Here is a 21,293-nt window from a genome sequence, read left to right as displayed (position 1 = left end):
TACACACACAGTCTGCATTTTTCTTCCCCTTCTTTTATTACTGTAAGCATTTCATGAGTAGAAGAAGAGTACATCTTGTGGTATTTATTCTCCTGTGGCTACAATGTCAAAACTGGTTTCCTCATATTAAAGTTTCAAGTGAAGAAGAAACTACAAGAGAAGTGAATCCATTAACTACGAGATGGGCAGTATTTTACAGCCAGCTGAAAACCGCCACCCAATGACATCATGTTTACCTCAGCAGGACTGCCTTTGATCAAATCCTATTACTTCAGAGGTCTGGGACTGGCTAGGACATAGCAAGGTGCCATCCATAAAAGGAAGCTACAGGTGGAAGGATGCCTGCTTTTGTTCTGCTTCCCACCTGCCCACTCAACAACTCATCCAATCTCTTTACTTTCTTCTCTCCTTTCTGTTTGGTCTGCTCCTGCTTCCCCATACAATCTTCACAGGCTGTACTGAATTTAGTTACATGTTACCATGGCATTATGCCCAATATTCTTCATAGAGATATTGTTATGATATGATTAGGGCATAACTATGATGTATTTTATGCAAGATATGTGCTTTGACATATCATTGAAAAGGTTATGATTTATTGAATATGATTATCCTATTTATACGCATGTATCATTTTTGTATCTGAAGTTAGGAATATTGTCTATGCATCTATTACAAACGTGTTTACACCTGGGGAATGCCCACTAGGCAGAATGCAATCAGTCTAGATGGCAGGCCATTATGGAGAACAATAGGTCTTTGAAGATTCTAAGATCTCACCAGGAAGACTTCCTGTGGACACTGCAAACAGCCTCTGAGTCATGGCTGTGGTGGCCCTACAGGGACGTGTGACCAAATCACCTGGTACTGGACTCCGTCATAATGCTAGTGTTTTTCCACTGATGGGGATGGGAGTCAAACTGGGAGACAAAGGGTTCCTGACATATGCAAAAGCTATTTAAGGCAGAGGAGTGACATCATCATGGTTCATTCTTCAATGACTCCCCGCCCAAGAAAGAGGACTGCTGGAAACACCTGAGAAACAAAAAGACTGAACTGGGGGGAAAGGGCTGAACCCAGACTAGACGGTTGTCTAGCCTGTGAAAGGAATAACTGGAGTTTTAAGCTGCAACAAGTGTAGCTTGCCTTCAAGAATCTCTGCAATCTGGCTAAAACAACATTAAGGGTGAGAATTTGCTACACATATCCAATTTCTTTAGTATATTACGCTTAGATTGTGTGTTTGTTGTATTTGCTAGGTAATCTGCTTTGATCTGTTTGCTATCCCTTATAATCACCTAAAATCTATCTTTTGTAGTTAATACACTTGTTTTGTCTAAAACCAGTGTGTGGAAATCATAACTGTGGGGCAGAAAGCTGTGAATATTCCTCTCCACATTGAGGGAGGGGGTGAATTTCATGAGCTTATGCTCTACAGATCTCTGTGCAGCACAAGACAGTATAATTTTGGGTTTACCTTCTAGAGGGGGGGTGCACTTGAGTACTGGGCAGTTCCTTAGCTGAGCCTTCCCATGCAGAGCCGATCACAGCAACTGTGTGAACCTGCATCTGGGCGTGTCCCTATCTGTATGTGTGCTGGTAAAGTGCAGTCTGAAGCCTGAGGGAGGGCTCAGCAGACTGCACAGCAGTACAGTGTAAAGGGAACCCAGGCTGGTGGGTCAGGTGGGCTCAGTGGTATCCCTGTTCCAAGTGGCATCCAAGAGGGAACCCATCACAGTTACCATTTCAGTTTGCTAAATGGGGCTCTCTCCATCTTCTAACCCTCGACCTTCCCCCAATTTGCCTTTATTAAAGCTACAGGAAACAATCCGAAGCAATCCTTAAAGTAACAGGTAATGTTCTTGCAATCAAAAATTAACCTTCTGTACAAGAACATGCATCAATTTAAGATTTTCTTTGTATGTGGTCAATCTTTAAAATAAAAAACGCATACACTGGGGATACTCAGATGCAATTCTAGCACAAATCTGTGTGTGAATACTAACACATTTGCTCACTGCTAATGAATTTCGGATGCACAGTACAGACCACATTGGATCCGAATATGTATCTATCAGAAATACAGACACATACATTCTATCAGCAAAGTTTCAATGCAATCTCATACAGTCAGCTGCTAAAGAAAATGAAATCTCATATTTGTGAACTGCACATTTTCGGTATTAAGGACTACTTAATACAATCACCTTACAGTACTTGATGCTTTTATATTTTACTCCATTTGTACAAAGAAAACAATGGAAAAACAATACTCATCCTGTTCGAGATAAAGATTTAATGTGTTACAAAGTAACAGCATGATCTTTTTGGCAGCATTCTACTCCTGAAAAGTTTTCCTCAGAGTTAACGATTTTTTCTCACACCCTCCTCCTCGAGTTAAAGATTAATATTTTACCAATCCAGAAGTACAGATTTATAAAAGCTGGTACAACTATGCATTCAGCATTGCATGGTAAATTTGAAATTGTCACAACAGAAGCAATAAAGGCAATGTTTTTATTATGATGCAGTGAAAAATTATAGCTTGCCACTTTTCATTTCATTAGTTATTTCTACAAAGTAGCAGACCATCAGCCAGATCCTCAGCTGATGTATATCAACGTAGGTTCCACTGACTACAGTAGAGCTATGCCAATTTATACCAGCTTAGGATCTGGCTCTAATACTTTTTTTTAAGTAGACAGAAAGACTGTCACTTACAGTATTTTAACATTAGCACTTGGGAGTGTGGAACTGATGAAGCATTTACTGTTATAACATTAGAGATAAGTCAGACAAAGTTAGAAGAACAAGTAGAAAATGTTATTTCTTTGTCTGACGTGGAAAGGCAGGGTTGTGAGCAAAGGGAGTGAGCTAAAGTAGTCGTTCTCAGTCTTTCCAGACTACTGTACCCCTTTCAGAAGTCTGATTTGTCTTGCATACCCCCAAGTTACACCTCACTTCAAAACTATTTGCTTACAAAATCAGACATAAAATACAGAAATATCACAGCACACTAGTACTGAAAAATTGCTTACTTTCTCATTTTTACCATATAATTATCAAATAAATCAATTGGAATATAAATATTGTACTTACATTTCAGTATATACAAGTCATTGTCTGTATGAAATTTTAGTTTGTACTGACTTCGCTAGTGCTTTTTATGCAGCCTGTTGTACAACTAGATGAGCTGATGTACCCCTTGGAAGACCTCTACGTACCCCAGGGATACATGTACCCCTGGTTGAGAACCACTGAGCTAAAGCACAGGAATAAATTTTCCCTGAGCCTAAACAAGACATACCAGCAAAAGGTATAACAATGAAAATGGTTCAGTATCCTCATGCTCCACAAAAGCCAAGATGGATTTATTTTTCAAGTGTTTTTATTAAATAGTTATCATCATTACTATAAGAAAGCCAATTAATATACATGAGAAAATACAGACTTCCACAGTCATACCCAGTTCCTTATTCACTTGTTTGGACAAAGCAAAAAGTGAACACCAGACAGTTTCTCATTAATATATTGATTTTTTTAATCACTCCAAAAACCCTGCCTGCAAAGCAATGTCATTACATTGGAGGCTGCTGAATATCCTAGTAAAGATTTGACTGGGCATTTTCAGCAACAACAAAAATGCTCTTTCTAAAAACTTCTCTGCTGCCAGTTCCCTTTCTCCCTTTGTATCCGGCCTACTTATGCCCATCTCCCCTATACATAGTGCTAGGCCTTTTCCCTAGCACGTCACCTAACCTCCTGATGCCCTTCACCAGCTCCTCTAGACCAGTGTTTTTCATATCATGGGTCGAGACCCAGTACTGGGTCGCAGCATTTCAGGTACTGGGTCGCCTTGCTCTGGTCAGCACCGCCAACCAGGTTGTTAAAAGTCCTATTGGCAGTGCTGCCCAGCTAAGGCAGGCGAGTGCCAACCTGCTCCGACACAACGCTGTGCCCCGGAAGCGGACAGCAGCGGGTCCGGCTTCTAGACAGGGGAGCCACGCGGTCCCACGCGCTGCCCCCACCCTAAACACCGGCTCTGCACTCCCATTGGCCGGCAACCGGCAACCAGGGGGCGGTGCCTGCGGGCAAGAGTTGCGCAAAACCACTTGCACGCCTCTGCCTAGGAGTTGGACCTGCTGCTGGCCATTTCTGGGGTGCAGCGCGGTCCACGGTGCCAGGACAGCCGGGAAGCCTGCCTCTGCACCCCAGCTGCGCCACTGACCAGGAGCCACCAGAGGTAAGTCCGTGCCCCAACCCTGTGCCCCAATCCCCTACTGCAGCCCTGAGCCCACACACAAACATGGAACCCCTTCCTGCATCCCAAACCCCTCATCCCCAGCCCCACCCCAGAGCCTGCACCCCCAGCCCAGAGCCCTGACTCCCTCCTGCACCCCTACCCACTGCCCCAGCCCTGAGTCCCCCAAACCCAGAACCCCTTCCTGCACCCCAAACCCCCCATCCCCGGCTCCACCCCAGAGCCTGCACCCCCAGCCCAGAGCCCTGACCTCCTGTCACACCCCAACCCCTTGCCCCAGCCCTGAGCCCCCTCCCGCACCCTGAACCCCATATTCCCGGGCCCCCTCCCACAGCCCTCACCCCTGCACCCTAACCTTCTGCCCCAGCCCTGAGCCCCTCCCACACTCCAAACCCCTCATCCCTGGCACCATTTGGTTGTGGACATCAACAATGTTCTTCAACTGGGTCCCCAGAAAAAAAGTTTGAAAAGCACTGCTCTAGATGAACTGTCCAGCTTCTGATCCTCTACTTCCGAACTCTTCACAGCTCTTCACAGGCTATCCACCTTCTTCCCCACTGTTCTTCAGGATACTCTTCCCCCACTGGCAGCTCCTGGCTCCTTTCCCATTTGTCTGTGGTTAATGGCTCCAGTACTGCAGCTGCCTCCCATTTTGAGAGCCTTCTATTTCCTGTCCTTGTCTTACACTGCAGCTAGACTGGTTCCTCCAGTTTTTTCCTAGTTGGTTTTACAAGCAGCCAGGCTCCTTTTTAAAGTGGAAGATGTTTGTTTTGCTCAAATTTTAATTAAGTAGTTTGCTGCATTCTTGTTCTCTAGGTTTTGTCAGCTTTAGAGCTGCTAGATAAAACTTGTCAGGAATTTTCAGTCAGAATGATTTTTCAATGGAAAATGAAGTTTCTGTAAAATTTAAATTTCCCATGAAAAAATTTTGACTGGCCTTTTTGTTTTTATTTTCCATAAGGAAAACCAAAACAAAATATTTAGCATTGGTCAGTTTGAAATATTTGGTACAAGAACTACATCTCCTATGATGCAATGCAGTCTCTCCTCTAACCAAGCAGCATGGTGCAGCATAAGAATCACCTATCTGCAGGTGCCTTATACCAGGTGTAGTCCAGCCAAGGAGCTCAGACCACAGGAGAGAATGGCGGCATCAGGCACCCAAACTACACAGCCCAGAAGACGATACACCACCACACGGAAATGCAATTTAATGTCAAACTAACATGAAAGGACACATCTCAGGTCAGTACAACAAATCAAATTAAAACATTTTGATTCAGGAATATCAAAATGTTTTTAAGTGAAAATGCTGAAACAAAATGTTTTTTTATTTCTGAATCAAAATTTTTCAAAATGTTTTGATCGACAAAACGTTTGATATTTTAACTTTTTTTTGGTGAAAATTATGCACGCGCAAAGGAACACAGATAGAAATGTTGCTGTGATGCAATGATCTTCAGGACTCAAGAATTCCAACTGATTAGCTCTGGAATATCACATCAGAATTAATACAACTAGTAACAATATTCAACTACTTGAAACGTCTGTATCAATTGTTTCATTAAAAAAAATATTAGCGCACACGTAATATTTCAAGCCAGAAAAGCTACATAATATTCTCAAATATCTGTTTAAAGCAGATCTTTCCTATTATTTATGTAGGAATATTTATTTTATCCCTAGGTTCAATTTCATAAAAATCATTTAACTTATTCCTTTGTCAAAAATTAATTGTTAATATTATTATGGACAAAGGAAACACACTGGTATGTGAGTATACATCATCATTTAGAAGATTTTCGATCTATTAAAAAAGTCTCTATGCATTTTAAAGCACAACAAAATATAACCCTAAAAATAACAAGTCCATGGAGTAAGAAACTCCAGTTCTTCTTATACTCACTCACCTTACAATACAGAGGCAGATTTTGCCTCCTGATGTTAACCGGCAAAATCCAAACTTTTGTTTACTTTCAATGTCTGTAAGCACAAAGGTAAAGTGCTGTCCTACTTGATTTTGGGACACCCTAAAAAAAAATAAAAACAGATTGTAAAATGGCTAAATCATATATGACAGTACGCTGGGAAAAAACAGTTTTAAAATTTTACAAATATGTAATTCAGTTAGCAGCATGGACAATACTTTTTCTAGGAAAAAACATTATTTTAAACTATGAAAAATGAGAACACAATGATAAGTTTTCACAAATCCTGTAATCAAAAGTAAGCAAGTTTTGATCCTAATCCTCAAGGTGCTCAATAGCTTAGGTCTAGGATACCTAAAAGATCACATAACACTCCAAGATGAGGACTGATCCACCATGTGAAACCTTAGGCACAGTGGAACATTCTACCACAAGGGTAAAGCTTGTCTGTGCAGGAGACAGCACTTTCTAATTTATTACAAATACACACACACGCGTTAAAGTAATGTTAGGATTGCAAAGTCAAGCACTCAAAAGTCACTAAGTGCCTGTGAAAAAAATAGTGTGAGATAACTGATTTAAAGACGGTATCATAATGCATACACACAAGGAGGCCGAGTTAAGGTTGCACAGCAGTAACCCTCCCCAAGCTTCTCATTTCTCTCATCCCGAAAGTCCTTGTCCAAGTCTTCTTGGCCAGCAAGTCCCAGTCTCCATCCCAGGTTCCCATTCCTGTCAGCCCCACACCCATCCAAGGCTCCTTGTCCCAATCTATTCCTTTAAGTAACACAAGTAACATCTTAGAGAGACAAGGTGGGTGAGGTAATATATTTTATTGGACCAACTTCTGTTGGTGAGAGACACAAGCTTTCGAGCTTCTTCAGGTCTGGGAAACTTACTCAGAGTTGGTCCAACAAAAGATATTACGTGACTCACCTTGTCTCTCTAATATCCTGGAACTGATATGGCTAAAACAACACTGCATTCAATGAGTAACATCTATCACATGTGGTTTGTTCCCTCTCAGAGGCCTGTCTGAGACTATGGAATGAACTCCCACAAGAACAAAGGACCATTACAAGCTTTACCACCTTCCACTCCAAGTGCAAGACACGCTTCTTTAACCTGCCTTCTGTCATATAAACACATAGCAGCATGCACATTTAAGGGGGGGAGGGGGCACTACACTGCACATACAATTCTCTGCCTGTGGAGAAGATGAAAGAAAGAATGAACTACATTCAATGAATGTTAGTCACATTGTTTAATCTGAAGGTGCTCAGATTCTACAGCCCCGAGGCCACATAAAAAAAACATATAGAACAAGCATCAACGTGTCAGGTTTGGCATTCATAACAAATTGGTCCTCCAAAGGACCAACTGAATTAGGACCTATCTGCACATAAATTGGCTGTACTGAAACATGAGCCCTATTTGAGTATGCGGGTAAATAAATCAACAACTTGTCTTTACTTTCAAGGGCCTTTTTCACAGCTTAGAACCTCTAATATGGTATATAGCTGTCAACCCGTCTCTGCTCTGTCAACATCATCAACCTGCATTGCCTATCAGTTAAATTTTCCAGTGAACACCTCTCTGCTTTCTCCTACACCTTGCCCCTTTGCATCAGAGGATGTCCCTATAAAAATCTGCACCAGAATATCTTCTTTCAAATCTCTCCCTGAACTCACAGCTGCGTTGATATCCATAATTCACATAGAAATGGCTGGTCTGTAGTTACACACTGATCACAGCATATTTAGCATAATCATCTCACTTACTTTTGCTTTCCCTATTTGCTTGTTGTAGCCTATTGTCCAAAGTCTTATACTTCAAATTGAATCATTTTGGGGAAGAAATTGTCTTTTTGTTGTATGTATATAGAATGCCTAGCACAGTGGGGTTGCAGCCACTAGGCAATATAGCAATACAAATAAACAAAATTAATAATTTCTCCTTCTATCCATAGCTATATGTGTTTCTAATGTACTGTTTCAGTAGGAGGTTACATTAAAGGACCACCTCAGCATCTTTGATCCACTTGTCTACACTTGTCTGAGCCAACAGAGCTTTATGCTGGAGATAAGGCATTCGCAGTAGTGGGCCACTATCTCTGGAAATTGCTTCCCAAAGAAAAACACTTACGCACAAACCTAGCACATTCAGAAAAAAAGTGCAAGAAGTACAGACCTCTTCATCCATCCTTCCCCAAATGATGAAGCCTCTGATTCTGCAATCAAAACTGTGCAAGCAAACCTTCAAGCCTATGTGGGGCTCTATTTGGTTCTGTGCAGCTGCACACAGACACAAGTGTCCCCCAACCTGGATCAGATTGCAGGATCGAAGCATCATCTATAGTATTAATTCCTGGGTTCCTATCTGACTAAGGAGAGCTTGGAGTTTTCTCCTCTTATTTAGAACACAGGCTGATCCAATTCAAGCCTCATAACAAAATTCTGAGATACTATGGTGATAGGAGTCTTCTGAATATAAATAATAATTCAACCTAATATTGTAAAAATTTATGAAAATTCAGCAGATGTTACCAATACAAACAAATGTTGACACTTCTAATTCATGTACCTACTGTATACGTTATGCTGTGATAAATTCTCTGATTAAAGTGATTTTGAGGGATGTCATTTAAATCCAATTAGTATAATATATTTGGCTTCTTTGGACCCAGGTCTCTCTCTCAGAAATACTTAACAGTCCTTTCTGCAATTGCCAGAGAAAAAGAAAGATGCTTTCCTCATGGTGAAAATTTCCCTCAGATCATTGTGACATATAAATTATTACATATAGTTCCACATTTCATTATAGAGCACAGAATTAATTGGTCTAGCTCTGGTTGAAAAAAAAATATTTTGCAAAGTGTTGGTCAAAAGCAGATAATTTTAACTGAATGTAGTCCACTCTTCTTGAGTAAAATGAACAGATGCAAATTGTTACATATTCTGTTACTGACCTTTTACTCACTCTCTCATTCCTCTTTTCTGCCTTCTTTTTTATATGCAACTCCTGCAATGCATGCTTATATATAATTTTAGTTTAACAGTAATAAATCATTAAATAGTGAAGAATGTGTATAAACACCTATTAACTCTACAGACTACAAAGGGCTCTTTCAGGGTCACTATAATCTATCAAATAAATAAATCAAGTTTTTAAAATTGTCTACATCCATTTTTACATAATAATATAACAGCTCTTTGGATTATATAGTAGATAGGGAGTTCTTTTAAATATCCTTATTCACATTATAGAGACATAAATTGAAGGCTTCCTTGAGATCTTTGGGTAAAGTGGGAATTAAATCCCTTCCTCGCATATAGAAATTAGTGTGCATCATCCCCAAGCTTACACCACTTACTCTAAGAGAGAGAACTATTTTTCTGTTATTATATGCAAATCTGTTTAACAGTTTAGGAGACTGAAGATGTTAAAACTGACTCTTGTTGAAGTTTTAGGATTCCTCTAAATGGCTTTGTTTTTATCTGTGAAACTTAAGAAAGATATGTTACAATTAAACAAATTTTCATACTTGGGCTAGGGTTTGAGGATATATTTTAAAGAAATGTGATATAAAATATAAGAGCATTATTCATCCTAACCATGTCTATTTATGTGAAGGAAAACTGATGGCTATGGCACTATTCTGATTACAGCTCAGCCAGTTAGGTTCTGAAACACTTAAAGTTCTAAACACAAAAGTCTTTCAGCATTTCAGCACTTATCTGGATGAACTGTAAGCAAGGCCAATTTCCCCAGACACTCAAGGAGCTGTTCTAACTCAGAGTACATAGTAGAGGTGCATTCTGGAGCCTGGGTTAAGACCTGGAGGTTTGGGAAACGAGGCTAAAAACAGGTTGATGAATGGTGAGATAAGGACCTCTGACAATCTCCAGCTTTGGGTCCTCAGTCCCCAACTAATTCCTTTCCATGACTCCGAACCCAGGCCTAGTCCTGCCTCCCCAGTTCCAATCCATATTCTATAGCTCTAGCACTCAGATTTGACTCTAGCTCCAGCCAACTTGGAGTAGCTGTTTTCCAGCTTCCCTGATCTCTTATGCCTCCAACAGAAACAGGAAGCAGCCTTAAAGCAAAGAAAGATTTAAACAGCTCAAATTATAAAAAGTCCCCAAACTAGGAAACTTCCACATTAAAAAAAATAGTTAACAGAGTTAAAAAATGTATTTTTCAATCAACATAAAAACTGAAAGAAACCAAATTGAACAGGATAAGGTGAATCCATCATTTATTTGATAATTTATCCACATCTTTATGTTCAGTGTGCACAAAATAACTAAATGACCCATTTGGATCACAACCTTAATTCTAACCTTTCCTTGACCAAATTAGTTACTTGACCAAAAAAATCTTAACACAAAATGTAACAGAATAGCCATTTTTAATAGAGATATAGAATACATACCTTATACAACACAAGGATTCAACAACAAGCTAACATTTCTTTTCCATATCCCAGAAAACTTATATAATCTTCCATTCCAACAAAGATCATCTACACCTCTACCTCGACATAATGCAACCTGATATAACATGAATTCAGATTTAACGTGGTAAAGCAGTGCTCCAGGAGGGCGGGGCTGCGCACTCCGGATCAAAGCAAGTTCAATATAACGTGGTTTCACCTATAACGTGGTAAGATTTTTTGGCTCCCGAGGACAGCGTTATATCAACGTAGAGGTGTATGTATAAGCAAATATGGACTGAATCTTTAATAAACATTGTCTTTAGTAATAAAGTATGCATTAACAGACTAGCTAACTACTATATATTATGGTCACAGCTAGGATTGTACATTGATCTGGGATGAGTGAAGTATAGAGGGGATGCTGTATATAGTGGGAGCACTTTAACTCTACATTTCCTTTATTTTCAGTGTTTGCCTGGATTGAAAATGCACTTTCCTTACTTACTTCTAAAGCAAAGTTTTCTGTATGTGATAAATTACATAGGTACTTTGGTGAGGACTGTAGATCCAGTGACCTCCCACATCCACTGACTACCATGCTTTTAGACTTTTAGATCACACCTGGGCTTCTGCACCTAGCAACTCCCCTAGACACATCAACAAAAACAGCATCAACCAAGAGCAGCAGAGTGAAAGTGACATCGTCCCCACCATTTTCACTTGTTGATCCTACTTGGTCACTGCGGAAATGCTATGCACAGGAGCCCAAGTGTGATCCAAAAGCATACGAGTGATCCTCCATTGCTAGATTTCTTCCTTCTCCTCATGTACCAGCAGGGGTAGTAGGACTCCGGCACATAATGCTTCCCAAGTGACACAGCAAGAGCAGCAGGTGAAATTAATGAGGTATATCAGTGTCACTTCAATACTCTTTGTGATACTTCTGGGAATGTGCTACCTGCAAGCGCACATTTACTGTACTCTCTTCTTCTGGGAAGTGCTCTGCAGAAGGATCACAAGCTGAAGGGGAAAAAAAGAGATAAACAGAAGGTAGGAAGAAAGGATTAGAGGGCAGAGACAAATGAAAGGAGACGAGATTCAAAGCAGAAAGAGGACTGAGTAGTCTAGGGGTTACATATTGCAGTTTGGGACTGAATTTGATCCTTCCCACCCTGGGCAACAAATACCATGAAGGCAGCCACAGGAGAGATGACACAGCTTGCATGGCACTTTAGTGACCCTCTGACCAATTAAAGGGATCTGCAGTCATGGACTCTATAGGGAGCCACAGCTGAGACTCTTTGGCTAGAGGGAGGATAACCATGATGAACACAGGTTGACAGAGAAAATGGGGAATGTGAGGCCCCTGAAGAAATAGGACAGACAGACAGACAGACACCAGTTACAGGCAAAGAACACAAAGACATGGAGAAGGAGGAGAAACAGAACTGATTAGTTTAATTTGGTTGAGGAAGGAAGGAAGAAGTTGTATTAGAGTTGTTTTGGCAAACAATACAAAAGAAATGCAGAAACACCCTGTACCCTGAATGGTAGAATCCCTCCGCCCCATATGAAAAGGAGAGCAGAAGGGAATCCCCATGATAAACAGAAGTGAAATTAGCCACCCATTAATGGTACCAAAGGAGCTATTACAACTATTATACAACTGAGTGTCATTTATTAAAGTCTGAAATTATTTATTTACACACCAGACCTAGAACTCCTAGCGCCAACTGAGTAAACTCATCAGAATTTATATGTATGGGTTTGACTTTTTCCCTTAAAAAAAATCAACCACAATCATCACTAATGAAATTCAGGGTCTGAGTTAAACCAATAGTACAGAAATTGAAATTAAAAACTAAAATCCTGATGTGCACTTTATACAATTGTGTCCTCCTTTGGTTTGCTTTTCAGTCTTTATTTATTGTACAGTGGCTACATTAAGTATTGATCACAGATTTTTAGCCTCCATTCATATTATTTACTTTTGAAAATTAGAAGGAATAATGTCTTTAGTATTTACCACATCTGCCCTGCTTCCCCTACCCTTACTTATGTGTTTGTGGTTTTGGTTGGGGTTTTTTAAGTTTTCATCCCAAAAGAGCATTCTATACAAAAACAAATCAATTAAAGAGACAAAGCTTACATTATCAGAAGACCCTGGCTGTAGCAGAATTAATGCAGTTCCACTGCAAAGTGAAGGGAGATTCTGGACCACGTAACCAGCCCCAGCACACAGAAATTTTACATAGTGAGGTGATGAAATACCCGGGCAAGGGCACTGGGTCCCTAACTACAGTCATCCACTGGCCATTCCTCAACCCTGCAAGAGTTGGAAGTAAGAGTACCTGGGGCTACTGCAGCCTCAAGCTGCTGCAGAGTTGCCCTACTGATGCTTAGTGGCCTGATGAAGACTCTGCACCCACACCCCTCCCTCCACACAGATCTTCCCTCAAAGTCTGGGGTATCCAGAAGCTGTGTACTAGGTGTAGGATTTGGCCCAAAGGCAACTGTCCAGCACTTTTGAGCAACTGGATAACAACAATCTGGTGTATGTATGCAGTGCTGGATAACAGATCCGACAATGCACTCATGTTTGGCACATGACATACACAAATGAGAGATTTCATGCATCTACACGAACTCCTTTTGTTATCTGAGCCATGGAGTTCCCAATGCTAGTGACCAAGCAAAATGCCACATTTGCAAACATGTTTAGAAATTCCCTAACTCCACCTACCGGGCGTGCTGAATCCGAAAGCTCTATTTCCTGCTTCTGCCTACGTGGGTGAGTGGGAGACCTTAGCAACAGCCCTGTGTTTACCCTTCTCCTGGGCTCAGGAAGGAGGTATCAAATCTTTCTGTGGGAAGCTATTGCCATTGGCTCAAAAAAGTAGTCTTCTATCACCTTCTTCCCTCAAGAGGCACACTTAGTTACACTGGCCTACACAGTAAAAGTTCATGGGATGCTCTCAAAACAAAACATCTTCAAAACAGTGACCTTTCTTTGAGGTGACTAGGTCAGTATGTAAAAGTTTACAATGTGGAGTTTCTGTCCAGGAAAACAACAATAAATAGTAAATACAAAAATGTTACATCAAAAGAACATTAAGGTTGCAGCACTCAGCCTTTTATAGGCTTTCCCAGGGTTTTCATCAAGTATCTGAGAGCCTCACACACCTTGAATAATTTATCTTCACATCACTACTAACAGGCTGACAAATATTATCACCATTTTACAAATCCCAAACTGAGGAACAAAGAGTAAGTTCAAGACCACACAGGAAACCTGTGGCAGAGGCAGAAATAGAACCCACATCTGATAGATCCCAGACTACTACCTTTATCTTCCCTTTCTTGCAGGCTCTTATCTCATTTGTGACAAATTATACAACTAGTATGGTGAATAAGGCAAGATGTTCTGGACCCAGCCCAATTCACTACATAGCCTTGCCTCATTCACTGTCCAGTTTGTGCACAGAATTAGGAAGGTGTCCTGTGGAAAGATGTAATATGTGATCACACAATTAAGACTTCATCATAACGTGTAGGATGTGCAGGGTACCTTGTCATTTCCAGGCTTCAGAGAGCTTACCTTTGTAACTTTAAAAATTATTAATCTACTTTTTTATGGAATTTCCATTTTTTTTTTAAATAAAGAAAGAAGAATGAATGAAATGCCATCATATCATACTAGAAAGTCACAGAACTCTATAATGTACAATATGGAGAATCAATGAGACAAGAGCTCTTGTCTCATTTTATTTGTATCTTTCTATATTATATGTATAACGGCAGGAATCCTTCAGAGCTACGCCTCCTTTCATATACTCCTTCAAGGACTGTTTTCCAGAATGCTCTAACTATAAAACCTGGGATTCCATTCTATTTTGTTATATACACAAAAAAGCACACCAAAGGTACCTTTTCAACGAAAATTTTTACTAGGTTTAGATAATCGTGTGTACATTGTCAGAAGAAAGTTTGGGAGTTCCTTAGTTTTATGGTTAGAATAAACCAGCATACATGCACAAAATGAACATTTTAAATCTTTATAATTTGTCCAAATTAAATCCACCAAACCAATGGATGGCACATCTATGACCTAGGGAATATGTCCCTGCCAAATTTCCATTATCTTGTATTTGGGCACTACAGCCATTTAAAAAAACAGTTTACAACAAAATTTTCTTGGCAAAAATAAATGCTTCTTTTCCTCACTCCTGCACAGAGCACACCTACCAAATCTCAGCCCAACAGGTAAAACTTTGAGAAAACAGTAAACTGAAAAAGAGCCTTTAAAATGGAAATGCTAGGTAACCTAAACTACAGACATTGCTTTGCCTGTTAATAGCTAACAATCACACACAGCAATTTGTAGAAATCATTTATCTACTGCTACTGACTAAGTTTGTGCCACTGGATGGCAGCAACAGAACCTCACCTGCTTCTGTCATCATCAAATTTGATTTCCATGCTGCTCCTTCACTATCAACTTGAAACAGATATAACTTAGATAAATTTTTCACTTCAAGGTCCTAGAGACACAGACAAGGTTTTAATCTCGAGGCCAAAAGACCAAAAACATCAAGACACTTGATCACGGCCTTGGATAGACCAAGAGACTACTTACACTTGATCTTAGCTCATAGAGCCAGTACATATTGTAAGCACAAGAATGTAAAGGCTTTAATGCACGAATACAAAACATTATCAACAGTGTTGGCTGAGTCATAAAACTTGTATAAGGGGATTATATGTTTAACCAGTTCAAAAGCCAAACAACTCAACTGAAGCGCAACATCTAAGAGGTTAGGTGACCAAGTTGACTATCAGATAACATGTATTTGTAAGGTTCTATGTTGCACTGGCTTCTCTTCCAAGCTCTTCTTCACTCCCATATACGCATTAGTTTTTCTGTCTTCTGTTTCCTAAATTGTAACATCTTTGGGGGTCCTTCTCCTCGAATCCTGTCATGCAACTGATGCTAATACCATTGAGACCAACGAGATCTGAAGGCTAGCTGGGTGCACATTCATTAATTGTACAAACCAAGCTTCTACCAGTAACACAATATCAACTGACTCACGGACAGACACAATGTGAACATTTCCCAAACTACAAATCTACACAACTGATTACATTAATAATCGTTAAACTCATTATCAAACATTTTGATGAAGTAAAATAAATATTTGGAGCTTATAAAAATATCTTGTATGAACATTTGAAATGAGAAGCAAGTGATATGCGGAAGCCACACTAAAACTGATATCAGGAAGGTGAAATACCATTTACAAACAAAGGTCTTGATCCTACCCTCAGAAAAATCCATTGCTGCCTGTGCACATTCAGTTACTGGCATGTAGGGTGACCAGACAGCAAATGTGAAAAATCGGGACAGGAGGTGGGGGGTAATAGGAGCCTATTATAAGAAAAAGACCCAAAAATCAGGATTGTCCCTATAAAATCGGGACATCTGGTCACCCTACTGGCATGTAATTGAAGTTCTTTTAATTCTTATATAAGGTGAAACACAAACTGTGGGTTATTTTTAAAACTGCACAGTGAGTTTTTATATTCTGGTATATTGCACCATTGCTTTAAAGCTGATATTGGGAGGAAACTAACTATCTTGTATCTTTATAGTACACAGATGGTGTTTACAATGGGCTGGAGGAAGTTGGGAGCCAGGATGCAGCTCTATATCAAAAGAGAATTCTTAAAATCCTAGCAAGGGTGTATTATACTGTAATATTTTTCTACTAGTGCCTAAATACATACTTGGAGAACAAAGGAAAAAATGTTTAGTGTTTATTCTTTTCACCTCCAGGTGCAAGACCAGAGGATGAAATGCATTTTATTTTGTTCTTATTTCTTTAAGTCTAGACTTTCAAAAAGTTATTTTCATTTTCAGTAAACAGATATATAATTTAGAATACATTGAGTTAAATATTTTTAAATAAATGATCACTGTACCACAAACCTTTCAATGTCAAAAGGAAAGCAGAACTTCGGCACACTCTGCAGCACCTCCTGTAAATACAGATTAAAGAAATAATGTTAGGATTTTAAAATGACAGTTTATTTAAGTATTTCTGCTATACTGTTTGCTAGAAAAACCATTTTAAAGAAATATTTGGTTGCAAGAAATATAGCACACGTTCCTGGACTGAAATAATTGATTATTAAAAAGGAATTAAGTTTGTGCTTTGGCAGATTGCAAAGACAATGCCATTGAAGCCCCAGGAGGGAAAGGCCTGGCCTGAAGGGTATTAACACCCTTCACATCCCCGCTGGGATTCCCTTCAACAAGGCCATATGGATTTTACAAGAAGCACTGCACCATATGGGTAAGCCACGTCTGCTGCTACTTGTACCACAGACTAGCCACAGGGACTTCTGACAGATCCTGGCTCAAAAATACAAATGTTGTTTCAATTAAAATGCAGGCAGAGAAAAGGGAATGAAGTTGGCAGCAGAATGAATTACTGAGAGGTATAACAACTCTATATGTGTTTCATAGTCAAATGCTGAAAAAGATGAAAATCTTCTGTTGGTACAAAGTAGAAATTTATATGGTTATCTCTTCAGTAGAGCAGTAAGGCATTCACAAGCAAACCTCATTATTAATTAATTAAAAGTAAGACCATTCCTGCAGTGTTCAGACCATCATGTAATGGATACTGTGTTTCTTTTCTGCACATTTTTATTTAAGAAGCTGTTTAGTGGCAAATAAAATGTGTTAATTAAATATAAAAACGTCCTAATGTTTTTAAGAAGTACAAGACCTCTCTCTAGAAAAATCAGAGCTAACAGATCAGCTGTCAGCAAATCTGAATAAATGTATAACACTGATCTTACTGTATTTATTTTCTTGCTTCCAGCAAACCAGTTGGGAAAACAAGTCCTCCGTGAAATGTTTAAATGTAGGAGGAAGGTTGTTGATGATGAAATGTAGTTGGGTCAGTGACGTGCAACACCTGCTTACTATACCAAACCTGCAAGCACTTATGTACATAAAGGTACCCGTATCAGTCATCCCACTAAGTGAGTGTTTGCAGGATTGAGTGTGCAGGTTCCAAACTTCCAGTGCCAAGGGTGGGGATTTAGGTGCTTGATCCTGCAAGGTGCTGCAAACCCTCAAAACTCACTCAAGTGAAAGAATGCTGAGCACTTTGCAGGATGGGACAGCAACTACCATATACTGAAAGTCATGCAGTTAAATTCCTGTGCACTGCACTGAATGCGTACCTTACCTTAAGTATTTGCCTGGTTTTACACAGTGTAAAACACACATGGAAAAATATTAATATATTAACCAGCAAGGTCTGTATATTTCAAAACTCTAAACATTGCATGAGTGAAATGTTTACAGCTTTTTTTCAAGGATATAGTGTGTGTCCTGGTAGACCACTACATTAGTACATACAGTAAGAATGAGAAAGCCTATTATTCCTGAGTTCTGGAGCAGCTTTGGGACTCTCACTGTGTGTGATAACAGAGATAAAGAATGGGATGAAAGTAATATGTTGTGTTTTGGGGAAGGATACTAACTCTCTTGATTATGGAAAATCTCTATGTAGTAGCACATATAATATTTTCCAAACAGACTGCTGTTCAGTCTCAGGGCTTGTCTATACTTACCGCGCTGGTTCGGCGGCAGGCAATCGAACTTCTGGGTTCGATTTATCGCGTCTTGTCTGGACGCAATAAATCGAACTCAGAAGTGCTCCCCGTCGACTCCGGTAATCCTGCTCGCCGCGAGGAGTACGCGGAGTCGACGGGGGAGCCTGCCTGCCGGGTGTGGACCGCGGTAAGTTCGAAGTAAGGTACGTCGACTTCAGCTACGTTATTCACGTAGCTGAAGTTGCGTACCTTACTTCGATTTGGGGGTTTAGTGTAGACCAAGCCTCAGTTTTGGCTGGCAGGGAAGGGCCAATGTGGAAATTGCAGGGAATAAAACATACACACACAAACACACAAAGTAGAAAACAAGCAATAAAACAAAACCAAAAAACACAAACTAAAGAAGAAACCGTCCAAACTTCTAACGTATTAATTTTCAAATAGATCATACTTTCAGGCTCACAAAATTTTAATTTTCTTCTTTCAAAGAAATAATTTCATTTTTAAATTTTGGGTCTTCAGGTAATAAAACTCAACACAGATACCCTGCCATCTTCAACCATTTTCACTTTTAATATACATCTTAGTTTAAAACATCATTTTTGTCTTACTATCAACAATATTAATTGCTGCTTGGTGACTATAGGACTGATTTAAAATAGGGAGGGAAATGTATTTCCAATATTCATCTAAGTTTCCCAATGGAGCTTTTTAAAAAAAAAAAATTACTGCACAAGGAAGGAAACAAAAGAAAGATATTAACAGAACATAAAGTACATTTTGCAACATTTTTGAGACTCAGATGAACTACAGTACTTTCCCGTTGCTCTGCCTCCCACCCCTCCCCCACCCCGACCGGCACACACATACATACACACACAACTTCTGCAAAACACAGCCTCAGCTCGCTTCCCAACTGGCAGGAGCATCCCTCAGGGGACAAGTCTTTAAACCTCCGCACTCTTTAAAATTCAGCCAGCCAGCAGGTCTATAGACTGGTGTATAAACAGTATAGACAAAAAAATCCTCTCTCAGCTTATGTCAGTGACAAAGCAGCTCAGCAGTTGACTGCTTCTCCCCTGACAGTGTAAGCTGGGTTTACACAGATCAATAGATGGAAGTCCTACCTAGCTTCCAGGGCTCAGTTTTCTCCCTTAATTATAGGTGCTATTCAGATTTTAAAAATGGAGGAAAATAAGATGCATCTAAGATGCTTTCTAGGTGTCTTCTAAACACTGTTGGGGTGTATTAATTGCAAATAATCATGTTATACATGTATTCATGCATATTAAGTATTAAAACATATTTAAAATTGACACTTATTGTACAGTGACCCTTTCTCCTGAATGAAACTTGAACTCAGTTTTCTAATCGATCTTCATTTCCAGGGGCCTGTACCTAAGACATACCTGCTTGTTGGACAGAAAGATGTGTACTCTTTAGAAAAGGAGCACTACACTAATTTATATCCCCTTTTATTTTAAAGGTTTAACATAAATATTTATTCTTTTCTGATGAAAAAGTTACATGAATCTTCAAACACAAGAAATATCCTTGATTCTAGCTTCTAGTGGATTATTTTCATCTATGGAACCTGTAATGCTAGATTTGGGTGCTTTCAGAAGAGTATATACTGTTTAACTTGGGAAATAAAATTATTTTGCAATGTATTATCTAATGCTAAAAGCAATAACATTGTTGCCTTTAAAAATAGGAAACCTCATATATTTGCATAAATAAATTAAATTGGTTGTTGTTAAAACAACAGGCAACTACCTCACTCTTTAGAAAACTTCCTGTATATACATATAAACATTAACAAAACCACTAGAGTAGTTATGCAAGCTTCAAAAATCCCTCAACTATGAAAAGGGTAGATTTATTTTCCTGAAATAGCTCACACTATGGGTGAAATTCCAGTCCTCTGTGCAAAGCCCAAGTAGAAGGGGAATGGAAGTCACTTTCTCATTCCAGAGGCAGGGCATGAAGCATCTCAGCATAGTCTATTTATTTATATAATGTTGTAGCAGATATTGCACCTCCCATGGGGGTTATAGTCCAGTAATTCTTGGCAGTTCACAATTTCACTGACCACACCTTACCATTCCTCCAGCTTTCCCACAAACATAGATCTCTATGCTTCTGTGGAGAAAGCCACGGCAGGCACCCGAAATATAAGAATGATTTTCTTTTTCTTGCTTAACTGTACATCTATCTATCTGGGTTATTATTATATGGCATCCATCACCATGATATATGCATCATCCAAAGCAAGTAGAGCTGAGGAATATAAGAATGATGTTTAATGCACAGGTGATGATGACCATCTGTTGTAGGAAATCTGCTGCTAACTCACGGCATTGCCTTTGAAAAATATTACTGGTCTGCTCTTCCGGTTAGATGACTGGCATCACATTCGTTGTGTGTCTGTCACGGAGGTCACGGAAGTCACAGATTCCGTGACTTTTTCCATGACCTCCATGACTTCTGCAGCAGCTGGTTCAGCAGCAGCAGTTTGGGTGTGGAAAGGCACTCAGGGCTGGGGCAGTGGGTTGGGGGTGGGACAGCGCTTACCTTGGAGGGCTCCCAGAAAGCGGCTGGTATGTCCCTGCACCTCCTAGGTGGAGGGACCAGGAGGCTCTGTGTGCTGCTCCTGCCTGCAGGCATTGCCCCTGAAGCTCTCATTGGCTGTGGTTCCCAGCCAATGGGAGCTGCAGACCCGGCGCTCATGGTGGTGGCAGCACCTGGAGCCCCTCGGCCCTCCCTCCCACTAGGAGCTGCAGGGACATGCCGGCCATTTCTGGGGAGCTGCTGCCCGCCTCCCCCCAGCACCCGTGGCGGCTCCGGACTGCCTCCCAGAGCACCTGCGGCCAGCTGGCCCAAGTTTTAGTTAGGGGTATATAGTACAAGTCATGGACAGGTCACGAGCTGTGAATTTTTGTTTACTGACCGTGACCTGTCCATGACTTTTACTAAAAATACCTGTGACTAAAATGTAGCCTTATTCATTACTAGCTAGGAAGGACAAGGCTGG

The 21,293-nt window shown here is 40.1% G+C and overlaps 1 protein-coding gene across 2 annotated transcripts in view; it reads right to left on the bottom strand.

Moving 5' to 3' along the window:
* DENND1B (DENN domain containing 1B) overlaps positions 1-21,293 on the bottom strand; it is a 252,418-nt gene that overhangs the window by 132,605 nt on the left and 98,520 nt on the right. For both annotated transcript variants that reach the window (XM_008164283.4, XM_024102044.3), the window contains exons 4-5: positions 16,617-16,666; positions 6,172-6,291 (exon numbers count right to left, since the gene is read on the bottom strand). In XM_008164283.4, the coding sequence (XP_008162505.3) occupies positions 6,172-6,291; positions 16,617-16,666 (170 nt within the window). The remainder of the gene's footprint in view (positions 1-6,171; positions 6,292-16,616; positions 16,667-21,293) is intronic.

The sequence above is a fragment of the Chrysemys picta genome, chromosome 8 (genome assembly GCF_011386835.1).
Source record: "Chrysemys picta bellii isolate R12L10 chromosome 8, ASM1138683v2, whole genome shotgun sequence".
In the NCBI taxonomy this organism is placed as follows: domain Eukaryota; kingdom Metazoa; phylum Chordata; order Testudines; family Emydidae; genus Chrysemys; species Chrysemys picta.
Note: the sequence above shows the minus strand (reverse complement) of the source record. Positions and strands in the feature narration are given on the sequence as shown.